The 20,300-nt window shown below is 38.8% G+C and overlaps 1 protein-coding gene across 3 annotated transcripts in view; it reads right to left on the minus strand.

Annotated features, from left to right (window-relative positions):
- Positions 1–20,300, minus strand: part of SLC8A1 (solute carrier family 8 member A1) — a 429,157-nt gene that overhangs the window by 28,907 nt on the left and 379,950 nt on the right. For all 3 annotated transcript variants that reach the window (XM_069071576.1, XM_069071577.1, XM_069071578.1), the window contains one exon: positions 949–1,224. In XM_069071576.1, the coding sequence (XP_068927677.1) occupies positions 949–1,224 (276 nt within the window). The remainder of the gene's footprint in view (positions 1–948; positions 1,225–20,300) is intronic.

Genomic DNA, 20,300 nt, shown 5'->3' on the forward strand with positions numbered 1-20,300 from the left:
GCCCTTCCTTGACATGAGCTGATCACCCTTACCCCCAAAATGTCTGCAATCTTGAATCTGGCATTCAAGACCCTTAACAATTTGCAACTAACATCTTTGCCAGAGTTACCTAATTCACTTGGTGACTCATACATTCACCATTATAACTGAACTACACTTTTTCCATTTCCCTGTTGACATTTTGTCTTATGCTTTGCACTCATTAATAATTTGTGTCTGGAATGAAATTTCCTGTCCCCCATTTTATTGAAGTCCCTCCCTATCTAGAAATATTCACTCAAGTGTTACCTCCTCTCTGAAGTCTTATCTTGAACTTTCAACCCCAACCTCAACTCAGGTGAGAATGGTCTGTCCCTCAAATTTCTCATAATTTTGTTCCCAGACTGTTCCTTTGCTTTATCTCAATGTTCCTCACATCATAGTTATTCCTGCAGGTCTCTGTTCCCTGACTAGACTGCAAAGTCTCCAAGAGCAGCATTTATGTCATACCTACTTTCTTCCCTGAGAACTTCTTGCAAAATAGGGAATGCTTAATAAGTATTTTTCATTTATTTTTTTGGACATTGTTTATTTTCATGGCAGGCTAATCAATCTACTTGCCTATCTAATTTATTTTCCTCTAATTTAAGGTAGGTCACACCCACCTAGGCTCACTCTGACAAGAATTCTTGGTTAAATGACATTCAAATATCTTTTCTTACCCCAATAATCAGGGTATCTGATTTTATAACTTTGGGAAAGTAAGTGAAGTAATGCCCATCTCTGGTGCTCCAAACTGTCTGACTTTATATCCTATTTCTTGGAGATATGTGGGCTAATAATCGTAAAGCATTTAGCCTAGTACACATAGTAGTATATAAATGTCATTATTATTATTATTACCATTATTATTATTATTAAAAAAAAAGAAAGGGAACTGTAGTAATTGTTCCCAAACTTATTCCTTACCTGGCACTGAAGTCCCTAGGGCAACAAACACCACTGCTGTCACTGAATCCTTCAGGCCTATGGTGCAGCCAAAGTGAGATGCCAGATCGCCGATGAAAGCTGTCAGGAGGCCGATCATGAGGATGGACACAATGAAGCATGCCCAACCATTCCAATACTCTGTGGGTGGGACAAAGGCAAAGAGAACCTTCCAGAACACAGTGAGGAAGTGCATCACATAATCAAAGCAAGAGGGCAGCTTCTCTTCTCCACATTCATCATCATCATCATCTTCCCCTGGGGAAAAAACAAAAATACAGCTTATCAGAACACTTGGAACTGCACAGCTATACTTGCTGGCATGCCTCTTTCCCCACCATACTTTTACAAATTATGCCCAGGATCTTCAAATTGATTGGGATTGATTGAAGTAAACTCAGCTCCTCTTTAAGGTTGACCAGGTCCATTACAGGCAGACAGATACAGACATGACCCTTTTCTATTTCTCAGAGGCATTTTCCATGGGAAGAGTGTTGTGTCAGGGTTGTGTTGAGTCTACACCATCCCTACCCTTAACCCATAGTGGGCATTGTGAACAATTCCCTTCATAATCTTATTAAAACTGAGTTACAATTTTGGACATTGAAACATCGATTTTGTGAAAAGGGTTCAGGACTCCTAGATTTGGTCTAGAAAGAGAGCAATTGCCTCTTGAGAGTTTCTGAAAATGATATGTGTGGTACTATTTCTTTCACTTGAGTTTTTCCCCTCCATCTTTCATTAACAAATTTCCTCATCTGCAAATTGTAATTTACAATTACGGCTTTGTAAAAACCCTATTTCACAGGGTTGTTGTGGCATCAAATAAGGTAACATATACAAAGGGCTTCACAAACCTTATAGCACTATTTATATAGTGATTATCCTTAATTAATTAATCAAACAATTTTAAGCACCTACTGTACACCAGGAATTGTATTCAATGCCAGAAGCACAAAGAGAAAAGACAAAAGCAACTTACATTCTGTTACATGGTGACACTATGCACATAAATAGATATATACAGAACAGGAAAAGAATAAACACAAAGTAATTTGGGGAGCATGGGCACTGGGAGCTGGGGAGATCAGGAAGGGCTTGATGTAGAATGTGGTGCTTGAGTAGAGTCTTGAAAGAGAGAGAGTAGATTCTAAGAGGCAGACAGATGGCAGGAGGGAGTCTATTGAAGGCCTAGAAAACAATCAATTTAAGCAGTGGCTATGTCCCTTTAAAATGTGTGCAAATCAAATGTTTGTAAATTGAATCCTATTTTGTTAGTGGAGTTGAATACACCAATGGGTTGCAATTCCATATGGCGTCGAAGTCCACAGTTCAAGTACTGAGAGGGACTTGAGTAGAAAAACTTTAAGAAGCCCTGCACTAGACCAGTTGTCTATGAAGGTTTTCCTTTTGTAAAGCAAAAATCCTTCTATAACATGAATGATGTTGTTCAATCATTTGTCATGTCTGACTCTTTATGACCCTACTGACTTTGCCATTTCTTCTCCAACTCATTTTACAGATTACGTAACTATGGCAAACAGGGTTAAGTGACCTGCCCAGTGTGACACAGCTGGTAAGTGTCTGAGGCTGGATTTGAACTGAAGAAGATGGGTCTTCCTGACTCCAGGTCTGGTACTCTCTCCACTGTGCCACCTTGCTGTCAATTATATATGAGCGGTCATCCTCTAATTGGGCTAATTTCAAATTTGGATTTTCTGCCAGCAGGCCACATCTGAATGTGTTTGCTTTTTTTTTTTTTTTTTTGCCTGTGAGGTCCAGAGGGGAATTGCTCAATGAAGCCCTTGTTTTCTTCTGACAATAGTCAGCCCTTTCCTAACACTGTCACCAGCCACCCCAGGAAGTCAGGAATGGCCATTCACCTCTAGCCATCTGCTGTAGCTCTGTAGACAGGGGCTGTCAGTTCCTTGCTACCACATGTTCTAGCTGATCTTACCTGGGATTCTCAGCAAGGAGCAAATTAACCCGCTTTGTAAAGAAAATCCTGCTGTGGGTTCTTTGAGGACTGGTCACATTATAGAGTAAAACCTTTAAAAGCGTAAGTGCTTCTGATAATTGGTGCTTTTTTAAACAAGAAAATATGAATGCTTTCCCTATGTGTGGGCTAGCCAAGTAGATGCTAGCTTCATTTGCCAGGGAATAGAGAGGAAACCAGAGATTTTAATTGATCAATAATGAAGAGATCTTTATGCAACTAAATTTTTTTGATGGGATAGCTTATGCTTAAGGGGCTTTAAGGTTTACAAATATTCTGTGAAAATCATGCAAATATTTTTATTTCCATTTTACAGCTGAGAAAACTGAGGTTTACAGAGGTAAAATAACTTGAAACAGTCATTCAAGTAAGTGATAGAGTCATATTTGAACTCAGGTATTTTGATTCTTGTTACATTATGCAATATAATTTTGCCTGATTATATAGTGCCCAAATCCCTGGAGAGAAAAAAAGTCCTGTGCACCAATTCAGAGCTGGTTTCAATTTGAAATGGAATACTATTTTTTTTCAAAGAACTTCAGATGAGATGGCAATGACTTCAGCCCAGAACTGAACGGGAGGAAGAGAGTAGGAGGGGTTATATTTGGGATATTATTTAGTATTTTTAGTGATTCTGAGGCTGTTCCCTGGCACATTCATCATTTTAGTAGGTAATTTCCCCTATGATGCCATAGGGTTACAAGTCCTGGAACATCACAGCATCTTTGAAGGATCACATGTGACTCACTTCAGTGGCAGGAGGGAGGCAGCTGGGGGCACAAGGCACAGATTGGGAAACTTGGAGTCAAGGAGGCCTGTGCTCAGATTTAGCTACTTACCAGCTGTGTGAATGGCAAGGCACTTAAACTCCTGTGCTTCAGCTTCCTCCTCTGTACAATGGAGGATGATCCTGGCTTTTTACCACTTCCTTATTGCCTACTAAGTTGGAACCCTGGCATTTTAGTCCTTCAAAATTTGCCTCTAGTCCACCTGTCCAGCCTCCTCTCAATTTCATCTCTCCCTGTAGTATTCTGAATTCCAGACAAACTGGGTTGCTGTTTCTCCCCTGTTTTTGAAACAATCTCCTTCCATCCTCATGCTTTGCTAATGCTATCTCATAGACCTCATCTCATCACTGCCTGTTGAAGCCTCTTCTTTAAGGGCCAACTCAGATACCACTTCTCTGGATCACCCCACAGCCCTCCCATAAAGATGATCTTCTCCTCCTCAAATTTCTCCTGGGATTTACTATGTCCATGTAACCATCCTGCTAGGCCTTATGTTGATTTCTCTGCCTCTTATCCTCCCATTTAAAACTGTAAGATACTTAGGAATAGGCACTAGGCTATTTTCCATCTTATGTCCCTAGCAGCAGCGTGTCTTTGATAGTAATAAATATGAAATTTAAATAAATTTAAATTCTGCTTGCCTCTCCTTTTAAATCCCTCACTCCAGTCTCAAAGCACTAGATGTTACATGTATTCTGAGATACCTTTTTTTTGTACCTGAATTTTGTATTTTGAGGATGAACAAGATAATATATTGTAAAAACAACAACAGAAAGAAATTGGATGATATGGTATTTTATTACCTTGCAGTAGACACTGTATTTATGAAAAATATCTAAATAATATCTTTCTATGAGAAATGTGCTGGGGTATAATTAGGTCGTTTCTGCAAAGTGAGAAATTATAAAGGTAATGATTATTATTTTGGTTACTTGCTTTTATCATTTTACACTCTCTTGATATATTATTATGTTTTCATCTTCATTATTATTTCATTGTTTTGCAGACATGTGTGGTTTTAAGGTTATTTTACATCTCTGAACAAAAATTCCACCTTTCCCTTTGCAAAGATTCTTCCATGTAACTTCAAGAAGGTCTCCAGCAAGAGTGGTTGGGTGGGGTTCTTTTAGTGGGCTTCCAGTATTCCAGGGGGTACTTGAATGGATGTTATACCACATCCACTATAGAATCACATAATTTTGGAGTTTGTCCAATCCTGTTGTATCTAAGTGATAGTCCCATTGTACCAGGCCTCACCTCAACTGGAGTACTATATGTAGTTCTAGGTACCACATTTTAGAAAGACCAATGATAAGCTGGAGAGCATGGCCACCAGGATGGGGAAGGGCATCAAGTTCTCCCCATATAATGACAAATAGAAGGTAGTTCTAGACCAAATCCCACTATCTCTGGCAAGCCTTTTCTGATCTCCCTTAATTCTAGTGCCTTCCTTCTATTGTTTATTTCTAATTTATCCTATACATAGCTTCTTTTTACATAGTTGTTTGCATGACCTCCTTGAGATTGGGGACTGTCTTTTGCCTTTCTTGATGTTCTTGGCACTTAGCATGATGCTTGATACAAAGTGGCACTTAATAAATATTTATTGACTGACCATCTGAACTAGGGATGTTTAACCTAGCTATCTTCAAAGATGTGAAAGACATTCAAAGAAAAGAGGGATTGGATTAATTCTCTTTGACCCTAGAAGGAAGAATGAGATACAATGGACAGAAGTTGAAGAGGCAACTTTAGGCCTGACATCTGTCTCCATATCTGTACCTGTGCCAAATCTGTTTCCATATCTAGTCTACATCTACATCCCTATCTGTGAGTGTCTGTACCTATACTTATATCTGTGTCCATATCTATATCTAGTCCTATATCTGTACCTAGACTGATGTCTATATTTGTATCTAAATCTATATGTATATCTATCTATATCTGTACCTTTACCTGTACTTATATGTATGTGTGTATATTATATATGCCTATGTTTATACCTAGACCCATATCTAACCCTAGATCTCTATCTAGTTATATCTATACCTGTATCTGTGTCTATGTCTAGCCCTATATCTATTTGTACTTTTATATTTGTACCTGTATCTGTGTCCGTATCTCTATCCAGTCCTATATTTATAGATTTACATCTATGTCTATATCTACATGTAAATCTATATACATATACATCTATATCTGTACCTATATCTCTGTGTGTGTATACCTAGGCCTATATCTATACCTGTGTTTACCTTTAGAGCTATATTTGGATCTAGACCTATGTCTATATCTATATCAAGACCTATATTTATATGTAGACCTAGGCTTCTATCTATACCTGTATCTAGATCGAAACCTATATCTATCTATATCAGTCCCTTTACTTGCATCTGTGTGTATATCTTTATTTAGACCTATTTCCATTATCTATCACTATGTCTATGTCTTTATATTGCTTCTTTAAAATTGGAACTATCCCAAAGTGGAAGAGGCTCTCTTGGGAGGTAGTGAGTTCACCTTTGTTGGAGGTCTTCATACAATGGCTGAATAGTCACTTGGTGGCTACATTACAGAATGAGGTTTTTTTTTTTTGTTTTTCCCAGGTATAGCTTGGATCAGATAGTCACTGAATTTTCCCAATTCAGAGCAGGTCACTTCACCTTGGTGGCCCTTAATTTGCTTATCTTTTTTTCTTTTTTTTGGAGGGAGAAGGCAGGGCAATTGGGGTTAAGTGACTTGCCCAAGGTCACAGGGCTAGTAAGTGTTAAGTGTCTGAGGTTGAATTTGAACTCAGGTCCTCCTGACTCTATGGTCAGTACTCTATTCACTTTTGCCACCTAGCTGCCCCTTGCTTATATTTCAAATAAGGAGATTGGAATGGAAGAGAATTTCAAAGTCATATAAATTGCAGAGCCAGTACTACTGAACGCTTGGCCTCCTGTTTCTAAGTTTGTTTGTTTTTTTCACTGAATCACAAAGTCAATGGTATCCTCTCTTCCCCAATGCCTATTCCTGAAATGAGATTTTTTTCGTACCTATAAGTGGAAGTGCTTCTGAATTGCTTTTATTGGTCACATTTTACCTTGTAAATTTGACTTTACAGCCCAAATTCTATTTAACAGAATAATAATGGCTAACAATTTTATAAAGCTATATAACATTTGCAAAACACTTCACAAATATTGCTTCATTTTATTTTTACAGCAACCTTAGGAGGGAGGTACTGTTACTATATCTTTATGGATCAGAAAAGTAGTCCACGTGTTAAAAGTAGCCCAGGGTCACACAGCTAGTGAATATCTGAGGCAGGATTTGAATTCAGGTCTTCCTGATCCCAGTTCTGGCACTCTAGCCACTGTACCATCTAGCTACCTAAAATCACGAACTGTCATGCATTATGCACAATTCCCTGCTCTTAGGGAGAATAAGGAATAAAGAACACCATCCAGAGCGCATTTGTCTATGAGAGATACCATGATATTGTTGTTGTTTAGTTGTGTCTGACTCTTTGTGACCCCATTTTGGGGTTTTCTTGGCAAAGATACTGGAGTGGTTTGCTATTTCCTTCTCTAGTTCATTTTACAGATAAGGAAACTGAGGCAACCAGCATGAAGTGCATGAAGTGTTCAGGGTCACATGGCTAGTAAGTATCTGAGGCTGCATTTGAACTCATGAAGATGAGTCTTCCTGATTCCAAGTCAAATGTTCTGTCCATTGAGTCACCTAGCTGATATGGTGGGAGGAAAACTTGCATTGCTTACCTCCTTCTGAGGGTGGTTTTGAGGAAGGCACAAAGTGCCCTATGAAATGTGAATGATTACCACCCTATATAATAAAATTTTGGGTCTTTTTTGGGAAGATCAGTGAGATTTTGAAAGAATTAACCAGAAATGCCTCTGAATATGAACACTAAGATAATGGTGTTTTCACTTTTACAGGTTTGTGTCAGTGTAGTTCTGCTGGCATGAGTCCCTGTTGATTCTGTTCCTAGAGCTTTGCTTTGTGACTTTGTGTTAAGCAAGGCACTTTGACATTGGTTGGTTTCTTTTCATGGTGTCTTTCCAGTACAAAGTAAGCTCCCTGAGGTCAAGGACTGTTTTGTTTTTGTTTGTATACTCAGAGATTCACCCAGTGCCCATGGGTACAGATTAGACATTTAAGAAATGCTTGTTCAATTGAATTGAAATTTCCTCTTATTTTTGTCTCCTTTTACTGTCTTTGTAAACTACAACCATGCCATTTGACTAAGCCCTTGAACTGGTTACAACATATTAGGCATCATCAATGGTCCAGGGGCTGTGCCAAGCACTGAGATACAAAAACAAAATAATGAAACCATTCTGACCTTTAAAGAGCCTATGTTCTATTGGAGGAGACATGTACATAAATATGTATAAAAATAGATAAAAATAAATGAAAGGTAATTTTTTGAGGGGGCATTAGCAATTGGGCAGATAGGTAGCACAGTGAATAAATACCACGGCTTTGAAAGAAACAAAGGATTCTAAAGAGGTGGAGGTAAAGTGGGAGTGCATTCAAGACATGATGGATAACCTGTGTAAAGGTAGAGAGAGAGGAAGGAGCAGGTCCAATGTGAGGAAAGCAAGAACACTGGTTCATCAGTTAGATGAGCATAGAAAGGGGAATGAATACAGTTGGAAAGTTAGGTAGTGACCAGCTTATAAATGATTTTAAAAGCTAAGCAGATGAGTTTGGATTTGATCCTAGGGGCAATATGGAATGGTTGGAATTTATTGAGTAGAGGTATGACATGGTCAGTCTTTGGCAGCTGTATGGAGAATGGGTTGGGTAGGGAAGAGACTTGAGCCAGGGAGAACATTAGGATATGTCAGTATTTCAGGCTAGAGGTAGTGAGGGCCTGAACTGGTAAAGTGGTCATACAAGTAGAGAAAAGGGGATGGATACGAAAGCTATTAAAATATACAGATATGAAAGATATTGCAAATCCCTTCTAAAACATGTCAAGTCACTAGAAGCATGATGAAGAAATGCACTGAATGAACTTGCATTGGATCCTGTCAGCTAGGACATTGTTGATGTTGGGCAAGTTTCTGATTAAGTCCATCGGGTCTTACATCTACTCATGGCATATTTGATAAACCAACTCATCCTGAAGGGTGGAATATTTCTTTATTCCAGGGATCAGAGATATCTGTCTCCAGGAAGGGAGGACTAAGGAGGGAGGTGATCTCTTCTTCACTTAGGATAGAGGGGACAGAATAGGATGGGTTGACATTCTAGTTCACTGGAGACCAAGTTCTGCCAGAAAAGGTCGCTGACAAAGAAATCCTGAATCAATCTATATCCCATTACACAGAATAGATTTTCACTTACTTCAAAAGCCGTATAAGTCACATGATTGTGAAACTTGAGGCCCAATCAATGCCCCTTTTTTCCTGCTGCATATTCTAGTTTGAATGATTACAGCATTACCTTTTATTCCTACTTTTTAAATTCAAGCATGGCTCATTTTATGTCTCTCTTCTCTGAAAACCATGATTTGCTATGCCAAGTATAAATGTACTTGAGGACATCATGACAAAGGTGCCTTTTCCTTTTTGACTGTGATTTCTTGATAACTCACACATGCAAGTATAAAAAGCCAAGATCTCTTTTTTTCCCAGTCCTCCTTTCATTGACAGAACTCATTGAAATAGAATAATGAATCAAAAAAATACCTTAAATATAATTTATTCCAGTACCCTTATTGTAGAGAAGAGGAAACCAAGCCACAGGAAGTGAAATGACTTCTCTAGGGTCTATTCTACTTGCCCCAGGTGCTATTTACAATGGTTAATGGCAGAACCATGATTCAGATCCAGGTTTTCTGACTCTACTAAATGATGATGATAGTTTTCTCTATTTTGAGAAAAAACCTCATTTATGTTAGATAGTTGTCTAGCAAAAATTATCTACCTCTACTGTTTTCACGGTCAGTTGACTGAAGGGACTAATACACCTTAGCTTGTCTGCCTTTCATGAGTGATAGTTTCAATGGGCCATTGGATCAGTGCCTCATAGACTCAACCTAAGTGAACATTTCTCTTGGTCACAATTTTTCTGAGCACTGTAATAGACATTTTTTTAATTCCTGACTCTCAGGAATTCCATACACATGCACATATAATGTGTAAGATGATATCTGGTATTTCACATTATGATCTTAAGAGTATATCTCACCTTATACACTCAAGTATATGAGTTTCAATTTGAAGAGTCATAAAAATGACCTTATAAAAGGACTGCACCTGGACTTCGGGTGAAAAATTTGCTAGATCCTCATGTTATACAATTCCCATCCGTCCAGGATTGGCAAAGAAATGATTCCTTGATTCCCCCAAGGGAAGTCTTTTCTTTGTCTATCTCTCCTGTCCTGTCCTCTCTTCTCTTCTTTCTTCTTTCCTCTACTCTGTTCTGCCAGTTCCCAGAGCAGGTACTCTCTCTTTTAACCTTTTTCTGTATTCCCAGTGTTTAGCACAGTGTCTGGCACATAGTAGGCACTTAATTAATGCTGATTGATTGATTGATCCCATCAAAGCTCAGTTCAAGTCTCAAATTGTACAGGAAGCCTATTCCAAATCACCTCAGTTGCTCATCCTTCTAGAAATTACTTTGTAAATACTTTTTATTCACTTTCCTCTGTATGTATGTATTCCCAATAGAAGATAAACTGCTTAAAGTCAATTGTTTATTTTCTTTGTATTGTCAATTGTTCATTTTTATTTTTTTGTTTATTTTCTTGTATTCCCAGTGCCTAGTATAATGCTCGGTATATCAAAGACATTTAATAAATATTTGTTGAATGAATTAATGAAATGTATAGATTTCAATATCTTAAAGAGAAATTGCTACTCCTTTGTTCTCTTCTCAGGCCCCACTAATTCTTCACCACCCCTTTAGGTTGTTAGTTTTTCACATGGATTATATGATAAATTCTTCTTAAGAACAACTCAGTAATTCCACTGCATTGTAAGTAAGGGGCATGGCTTGGCCATCATACCCTAGAATGAGTATCTGTGGCCATGGGGTGAATCAAATAAAAGAACATATTATGCATGAATAACTCTCAACCTCTGAGCAAAGAAGTTTCAGGGTGAAACTCTGCACTAAGAAGAAATTGTTCACTAGCTCAGGCCATCATGGTCATGGTTAGGATGTTGAGCTCACCACAAACAATAGGCAATGTGGCAGAAATGTAATTTTGCACAAGTAGCAGATGCCAAGATGACAAAAGAATCTGAGAGAGTTCTAGCTGTATGAGATTTTGGTCATTACCCAAATGAACCTGTTTAAGACTGAAAACGAATTGCTCTATTCCTTGTGTTGAGAGTTTAAATGAAGCACTCAGCAGACTGAGAGCTCCCAAATGTTGTTGGCTTGGCATAATTAAGCATGTGGACTTTGCTCCTGAAATACTTCAAGGGATCCCTCTAGTGGAAAGGTTAGACATTTGGGTCTTTCACCTAAGAATAACCTTTCCTTATTGCTTTGTGTTTGTTTGTCCAAACTTATAACTTCATCTGTGTGGGATTCTTCTGTCTTCCTCTGATACCGATCAGGGGTGTTTTTTCTGTCTTACAGTTTTTAGAGAGTTGTTTGGTCCAAGGGATGTTGAATGACTTGCCTGTCATCTCATGCCAGGGGTAGAACTAAAATCTCCTATTTCATGCTTCCTCTAATGTCTTTTATTAATTGTAAAATAAACACTTCTCCTTTCTCTCTGATTGCCCCCATTTTAGTGCAATCCCTCCTTTCTTCTTGAATCAGCTCCTGATGACTTCCTAACTGACCTCCTTGCAGAGAGGATTCCTGTTTTTTTCTCACTTCAATCCATCCAAACCAGCTTAATCCTTCTAATAAATAACTTGGATCATGTTACTCTTGTGCTCAGGGGGTGGCAATGGCTTTCTCTTGCCTACTGAAAGAAGTTCAAGCTCTGGAACTGGGCGGTCAGGGCCCTCCATAGTCTGGCTCCAACTTACCCCAACAATTTTAGTCCATACGCTGCCATTCACAGATCCTCTTTTCCAGTCAAATAGAATTACATGCTCTTCTCCAAATTTGTCTCGCTTTTCTCCATCCCCATGCTTGCCTTCGTCTTTTTTTCTGTCCCTGGAAGAGCTTTCCCTCTTGGAATCTCTAGAGTCTTACAAATCCCAGCTGAAGTACTACCTCCTGTATGAAGCCTGCCTTGATCCTTCCAATTAGAAGAAATATCTCTCTTCTTCTTATGGCCTTTTTATATGCATATGTATATGTATGTGTGTGCATGTATGCATGTGGATACACACATCTCTGTGTGCACATACATGTGCATGCACACAAAACACACAAGTGTATATGCTTCCATGTATTCATATATACACATACCCAATATACACAGCACAGAGTGCATGCACACAGAGACATGTGCATGCATATATACATATGTGTATGTATGTGGATATATACACATTCATGCATATATTTACATACATATATGTGTATATATGTGAAGATTTTTTTACATCAATCCAGCCTGTACATTTAGTGTCTCTATTTATATACCTATAAAATCCTACTTGAGAGAGTAATACTTTAAAGGAGTCTTCTGAACTTGTTTTCTTGAGTTGCCTTATTTTCCAGAAATGGAGCCGCCCTTCCATTTCCATTCATAATAATGATTTTTGATTAGCAGTTCTAACTTACATTTATAGAATGATTTAAATTTTACAAAGTGCTTTTTCACTTCATAATCTTCTGAGTTAAGTAATGTAATTATCCCCATTTTACAGATGAGAAAATTGAGATTCAGAGAGGTTAATAATAATAATACCTCTCATTTATATAGCACTTCCAGGTTTACAAATTACTTTGCATCCATCATCATTCTTCTAATAACTTTGTTATGTACTTATTATTATTATTCCCATTTAACAGAAGAGAAAACTAAAGCTTAGAGAGGTTAATAATAACAATAATAATTTGCATGTATGTAGCACTTTTTTTTTCCCTTTTTTTGGAGGTGGGAAGGCAGGGCAATTGGGGTAAAGTGACTTACCAAGGTCACACGACTAGTAAGTGTTAAGTGTCTGAGGTCGGATTTGAATTCAGGTCCTCCTGACTCCAGGGCTTGTTCCCTATTCACTGCACCACCTAGCTGCCCCTGTAGCATTGGTTCACAAAGCACTTTATATCTATCATCTCATTTGATTCTGTCAACAATCCTGTTAGGCAGTTGTTATTAATATCACCACTTTACAGATAAGAAAAATGAGGCTGAGATCCCTTCAGTGACTTGACCAGGGTCACACAGTTAATGTCAGAGACATGATTAGGATTCAGATCTTCTTGAATCCAAAATCTAGCATTTGTTACATCCCCACAGTCACATAGCTAATACATATCAGAGACGCAATCTGAGTGCTCATCCCCTTTTCAGATTCTGTCAACTCCTTGAGGGATAGGACTCTTTCTTATTCATGTTTGTGACCCCTGGTGCCTTGTCCTCATTGGAACCTAAATGAATCCCCAGCCTCCTTCCAGTGCAGTCCATTACAGTTTTCATGAAGACTCATCTAACCCCATGTACCTACCCTCCACCTTGATACCCTGCTTGTGAGACCTGGATCTAAATTACTGGAGGCAGGATGAGCATGGGAGAGAACTGAGTGTGAGAGATCGAGAGCCAAAAGGGGCCTTCAAGGTTATTAAGTCCAATTTCTTCATTTAATAGATGAATGGAAACCAAGACTCACAGGGATTAAGTGATCTGCCCAATTTAAGCTCATTTATTTCTTCTTTTATATCTAAGGCATATGGAAAACAGCTATGTCATGTTCTCATAACAGTGAGAATAGGTATTGAAGACAAATTTTAAATCTTCAGTAATTATGGGACTTGGTATAGTGAATGGAAGGAGTACTCCATTTGGGGCCCGAAGAACTATGTCTGAATCTCAGCTGTACTATTTACCAGCTGTGTGACTATGGCCAAGTGATTTCAACTCTTGAGCGTCTGTTTCCTAATCAATAAAACAGGTTTAATGATACTTGCACTACTTCCTGTCCAGGGCTATGAGGAAAGTAATTTGTGAACCCCAAAACAATATACAAAAGTATATATATGCACACACATATACATATATATGTATATATAATATATTATTATATATTATAGGGGCTTATTATTATATTATAGGGGCTTGAAGCCCATACATAAATACATACATACATACATATATATATATATGTGACTTGGTTTTCTTATTAAGTGATTGGTGATTGTGATAAATAATTTCATTTCTTTGGGCCTCAGTTTCTGGAGAATGAAGGGATTGAATTATATGATCTCTAATGGCAATATGATGTCAAGCCCCTGTTCAGAGAACAAACATGGCACTTTGCTTCATCATACAGGAAATCTTATTTGTAACACTGTAATTGCTTTGGTGGTTACTCCTTCATCTTGGTCGACTACTACATACATGCTATGGGAATTTCCCTCCCTGTCCACTCCATTCTCCACCCCTTCCCCCAAAGTGGTGTTCTATTTGGACTGGTGGCTACTTCTCCTGGAATCTCCAGTTAAGACCTGAATTGATCTGAACCAGAGACAGTTGCTTCAAACCTAGCCTTGTCTCCAAGTGTTTAGCTAATCTCGACTTCACCCTGAAAGCCCTGTCTAGGATGAATATGCCTGCAAGCTGGTTTTATGAGCCAAGTGGCATTCCAGACTTGAGTGTCTGTGAATCTAATTAATCCATCACTGGCACAGCACAAAATGGTTGTTAACATTTTAGCTACTCTGCATCCATTTTCCTATTTTTCATGATGTCTGCTTTTGGTTTTAACTCTTTCTTACAGGACTGGCAACAGGGACCCTAGTTTGTGGTTCAGTTCCTCTATCCCAGGTTCCATAAACTGAAGATGAGTAGATTTTTCTTTCCTGTTAGAAATTCAATTCCATTCAACAAAATGTTTGTTAAGCACTGCACTGTATTTATACAAAAGTGAACATAGTCCCTACCCTCATGGATCTTACATTCATTCCTCTGATCATGGTAATAATGTCCCACATTTATATCACCCTCCCAGAACAAAGCACTCTGCATTTCATCATCTCATCTGATCTTCATAACAATCCTGTGAGGTTGATACTACAAGTCTTATTTTCCCATGGACAGATGAGGTAAGTGAAGCCCAGAGAAGGCAGTGGCTTCCCTATGATCTTACAGCCATTAATGGATGGAGTAGACATTCAAATCCAGGGTTCCCCAACCCAGGTCTATTTTTCAGTTTACTAAATTAAGTCTGCAATGGGCTTTGAAGAAACAAAGTGCTTAGGTATGATACCCAGTTCACTTTTATTAGAAGATTGTTTAGGTGGTGGAATCCACACTGAGCCTTTCCTTCTTTCTACTTCTGGCCACAACTCTGCTTTTGAGCATTTCTGTTTCTGGGTCGACAGGGGATACCAGACCTGTACTCTCTCGTTTGTCACTTCTTGGCATTGATTTCTTAGTCTCTTGTGAATCACATCCCTGCACTGAGTTGCTGCTAGGAAGCTCCTCTGTACCATAAACAATTAGGAAATCCTTCTTGGGCCTCATTCAGCTAGTCTATCATTGGCTTATGTCAGTTGTTTTGAGGGTCTTGCTAATAACATTAAGACCACTGATTTGAACCCCACCTGGGTTGGACAATTAAGAGTGTGAAGATGAATTAACAGTAGTCCCTGTCATCAGTTACCAGTGATGAGCCAATAATGATATCTTTGTACACAAGACAGCATGTTGATTTTTTTTTATGGGGATACTTGAAATTATACCACAATATTTTTTCCAATAATTGTCACAAGTCTCAATTTTAACATTTCTCAGTATAGTTTACCTAAGAAATAAATTATTTCAGGGTAGAAAACCATAATCTGAAATTTCCAGAACTTAACATACAGTGATATGAACTCACTGGGCAATCAGTAAATAGTAGCTGATTGAGTAACCTCTCCTTTTAATCCCCATGTCCTCTTTTTTGAGCCTGTTGCCTCATTGGTAGTAGACAGAGAGCTAGACAAAGTTAAGAATAACTGAGTTCAAATTCTACCTGTGACATTAGTTATGTGATCCTTGGAAAGTCACTTAATCTCTCTATTCCTTAATTTATGTATCTGTAAAATGGAAATAGCAATGACATTTACTTCACAGGATTAAAGTGAAGAACCAATGAATTAATGTGTGCAAAGTGTTCTGCAAACCTTAAGGTACAAAGTAAACTCCAGCTATTAACGTTATTATCTATAAAATGGAGGGGTTGGAGTAGACAGTCTCTGGGGTCCCTTCCAGCTCTAACAAGCTAGAGTTCTTTGGAATTTAGTAAATGCTGAGACTTGGGACCCTCTTTGTATATGTGATCAGTTCTGTGTATGTAACTATGGGTTAAGATCATAAAATTTCCATCTGGAATGGACTTCTGAGGTTATCTAGTCTGACTCTCATGTAGCTATATGGCACAGTAGATAGAGCCCCAGGCCTGGTGTTAGGAAGACCTGAGTTTGAATCTGGACTCAGATACTTCTTAAGTGTGTGACGCTGGGCAAATTACTCAATTAATCCTGTTTACTTCAGTTTCCTCATCTGTAAAATGAGCTGGAGAAAGAAATGGCAAATGACGCTAGTGTCTTTGCCTAGAAAACCCCAAATGGGGTCATGAAGAGTCAAACTGGGCTCAACAACAATAGTATGACTCTCATTTTACAGTTGAGAAAATTGAGGCTTAAAGAGGTTATCCAAGGTCACATAGGTAAGTGGAAAAGCCAGCATTTGAACTTACGGCCTTTGGCTATAAATTCAGAATTCTGTCCATTGTATTGCTGCAGCCTGCCTTTCTCTACAGGCTTCACTTAGCTGTGGCTGCCTTAGGTAGAATCAAGAGAGACTATATTTGTGAGAATAGAGATGGGTAGTAGTGTCCAGACTAACATGAATGGTCCTAATCTATTTCAGGAAAGTTCTTAGCTAGAAAAGAGAAAAACCAAGACAAATATCTAGGTTATACATATGTGCAGGCAGTCCCGGTTTGAACACAGCTACCTTGGTTTTGACATGAATTATTTAGGTTATGGACTCAAGTTTTCATTTTATTTTGGGAGGAATTGCTTTCATGTATATAGTGCTTGTAAGGTAGGCAATATATCAAGGTATTACTACTACTTTTTAAGTGTGTGTGTGTGTGTGTATGTATGTAGACTTGTAATTTCATTGATGCAGGGAAACTTCCTATCAAAATTTATCAAGTACAAGACAATGGGAATTAAAAAATAAGATTGTAGTGCCTGCCCTCAGGGAGTTTATATTCCATGGATTACTTCATCCTTTCAGAACAAAGCACTCTGCCTTCATTGCCTTGGTTGAGCCTCACAACAATTCTGTGAGGTGGCTACTACAGGTGTAATCTTCCCCATTGACATAGGAAGAAACAGAGGCCCAGGAAAGCTAAGTGGCTGTGAGTCCAAAGCACATGCGAAACTAACTGTAGCTTATAGTCTTAGTTGCCTGTGGGACTGCAATTGTAGTGATGAGTCCAGGAACACAGAACCGGTACCTAACACAGATAGAAATTGAATCTGGTTGTCCTTGACTCTGAGCCTGGCTCTTTATCCACTCTAATTAGCTATTTCAGGACTATTGTTTTATTCCTGTTTTTACTATGTTATCATCCCCTTTCATAGATGAACGACCTGAGGACCAAAGAAATGGTAACTATAGTTACACAGCTAATACATGTATAAGGCATGTTTGGATTCAAGGCCTTTTTTCCCTAGTAAATACTTAGTATTTAGAATTTAACCTTGTATTCTTCACTTTCTCATCTGGTAGACTAGTATTCCTTTCACCTATTTTCTGTCTTTGAATTTAAATGATATTTATGCCGCAGGTCAAGTGCTGGGCGTGGATTTAGGAAGACCCGAGTTAAAACTCCTTTGCTAGTTTTCCCTTTTCTTAATTGAATAGGTGAGGGCTAAAAGGGTAAAGTGACTTGCCCAAAGGCTCTTGGGTAGTTAGTGAAAGAGGAAGAGTAAAAACGCAGGTCATCCAGGACTCTTTTTAATATGCCATGCTTTGGCTGGCTGTGTCTAGGAGGAAGAGAAGTCTGCCTGGCAAGGCACTTTAGGTCTCAAACCTAGAGATAACTAATGGTTTCACACAGAGCTTGGGGAGATAGAGGAAAATAGAGGAGATAGAGGGGAAAAAATCCTTTAGTTTCTCCTTTGGCCATTAGGTAAAGGATGGCAATCAGTTCTGATGACATTATTAGGGGGCTGCATCTTAATCTTCTCTTCCCAGATAACCCGACAACCCTCAAATACAACAGCTCAAAAATGAAGGTTCTTTAGCTAATCAAAAAGGAGGCTGGGGCAGTAAAGTGCCTACAGTGCTGATATTTCAGTTGTTCAGATGCCAAAGTCAACCAGACTGAGTGATGAGAGAATGCCCTCACTGGGCATCAGATATTCTAACCCACCAGGCATGGCCAAGCAAAGCAATATGGGGAGAGACCCACTGGGGCTTGTCAAAGCCTCTCTGGTCACTTTTGAATGCTAGTCCTGGATGCAAAGCTCTTAATTAATAGGACCAGCTGTGAACTGAAAGAAGAGTTGTTGCTAACTGTTTTCAATAGTGCTATTTGCTGCCTTTGCAGAGAGCAATGGAGGAGTGTGTGTGTGTGTGTGTGTGTGTGTGTGTGTGTGTGTGTGTGTGTACCCTCGTGCACATATATGTTGGGGGATAACACCCACCCCTTTCGATCTCTTTAGAAAATGCAGAAACATTTCCCCAACAACGACAAAGTGTATAGTCTCCTGCAGGGGAATGTAAAGGTTCCTTGCTGCAATTATTGACTGGTAAGCACCAACTCAGACTGCATTCAAATAGTAGCAGACTAAGCCAACAAAAGAGAGACTGGGATCCAGTTAAGTCATATTGTTTGCCAGGCTAAACTTCTGCCAATTCAGACAATTGCAGCATTAGAGACGTGACTTGGAGTGTCTTCCAATAAGAGAGCTGAATCATGCTTGAGACCTGCAATAAAATGTTTTCCCCAAGCTTTTGTAATAGGCAATTTGGGAGGAGAAACAGCCAAACACAATATTCTTCTTCTTCTTTTTTTTAAACCTAAAGCATAACCAGGAGCTAGAGGAAATTTTTTCTGTAATCCTCCTGCCCCTTCTACCACATCTCTTTTCTTGTGTAAAGATTGAAGTATTGACTCAACATTCCCTCTGTTCCTGAGACTGTCCCTCATCAGAGAATATAAATTTCTCAAAGGCAGGGACAATTTTTCATTTTGATTTTTTGGGGAAGGGGTCTAGACCTGCTGGTGTGGAAACTCCCTCCACCAATGTAGCAACTTATCTGTAACTTAGAGTGGTAAGGAATTGTCTGTGTTGCTGAAATATTAAGTAACTTGGCCATGGTCAGGATGGTCAGGAAGGACCCATGTGTGCCCCACTCCAAAGCTGATCTTGCCACCAGTTGGTTCCAAACATGGTGCTTCTCACCCTTCACATAGCAGCACTAAAATGCTTATTGGGTTCTAATAGATTGGATTAGACATCCTGGCTTCGCATCTTCCTAGACTTCTTGCAAATTATTCCCTCAAATATTGTAATTTTTATTTTGCTTCTTTTTAGGTCTTGTTCTTTTCCTTCCTTCCTCTTTTTTCTTTCCCTATTTTTCATTCTTTACCTTGGTTCTACTTGGGGGATATGGAAAAATAATCTTTTGCTGCCCAATTCACAGGGCACAACATTGAGACAGAAATGGTCTCCTGCTTTTCAGTGGTGAAGGACATTTCCTCCTTGGTAAGAGGAAATGTTTTCAGCAATAAGGAAGAGAGGAGAGATTTCCTTTGCATTTCAGTCATCTTTCAGGGCCTAGTAAAATGAAAGAAGGTTCTGTTTAAACTGCTTTATCCCACCAAAGGAAATGGTGGTCAGAGTATTGTGACTTGGTAAGACCTTCCAGGTAAGGCCTCTCTGAAAGGCTTTTCATTGCTAGTCAGAGAGATTCATTATGAAATAAACAATGTGATATAGTAGAAAGAACCCTAATTGGGAGTCACAAGACCTGGGTTCAAATCCAGCTTTTGATGCATTCTACTTCTATGTGATTTTTGATTAAATCTCTTAACTTTCCTGGAACTCAGTTTCTTCACCTGTAAAATGAGGAAGAAAGAATAGATGACCTTTAAGATCCTTTCTAGAGCTAAATCTCTGATCTAGGCCAAGAAATCCTTCAGCTTTTCCTGAATTTCCACTAAATCAGGAGGAAGGAGGCATTGGTATTAATCCAGACACAAATTTATTAGGAAAATTTTCAGATAATTTCTGTATGATAGTGGTGCTTCTCTGCTGACTTGCTGACAAGCAAGCCTCTTAGTTGGGCTGCAAGAGGATAAGCTTCACAAAGAGACACTTGTGGGCTCTGCCCATTGCAAAAACTTGGGATGGAGAGGGGCACAAATGAACAGCTCATAGGACAAGTGACC

The sequence above is a fragment of the Petaurus breviceps genome, unplaced genomic scaffold (assembly GCF_028583685.1).
Source record: "Petaurus breviceps papuanus isolate PSGF00001 unplaced genomic scaffold, PetGlider_PUasm1.0 90842, whole genome shotgun sequence".
NCBI classification, from domain to species: Eukaryota; Metazoa; Chordata; class Mammalia; order Diprotodontia; family Petauridae; genus Petaurus; species Petaurus breviceps.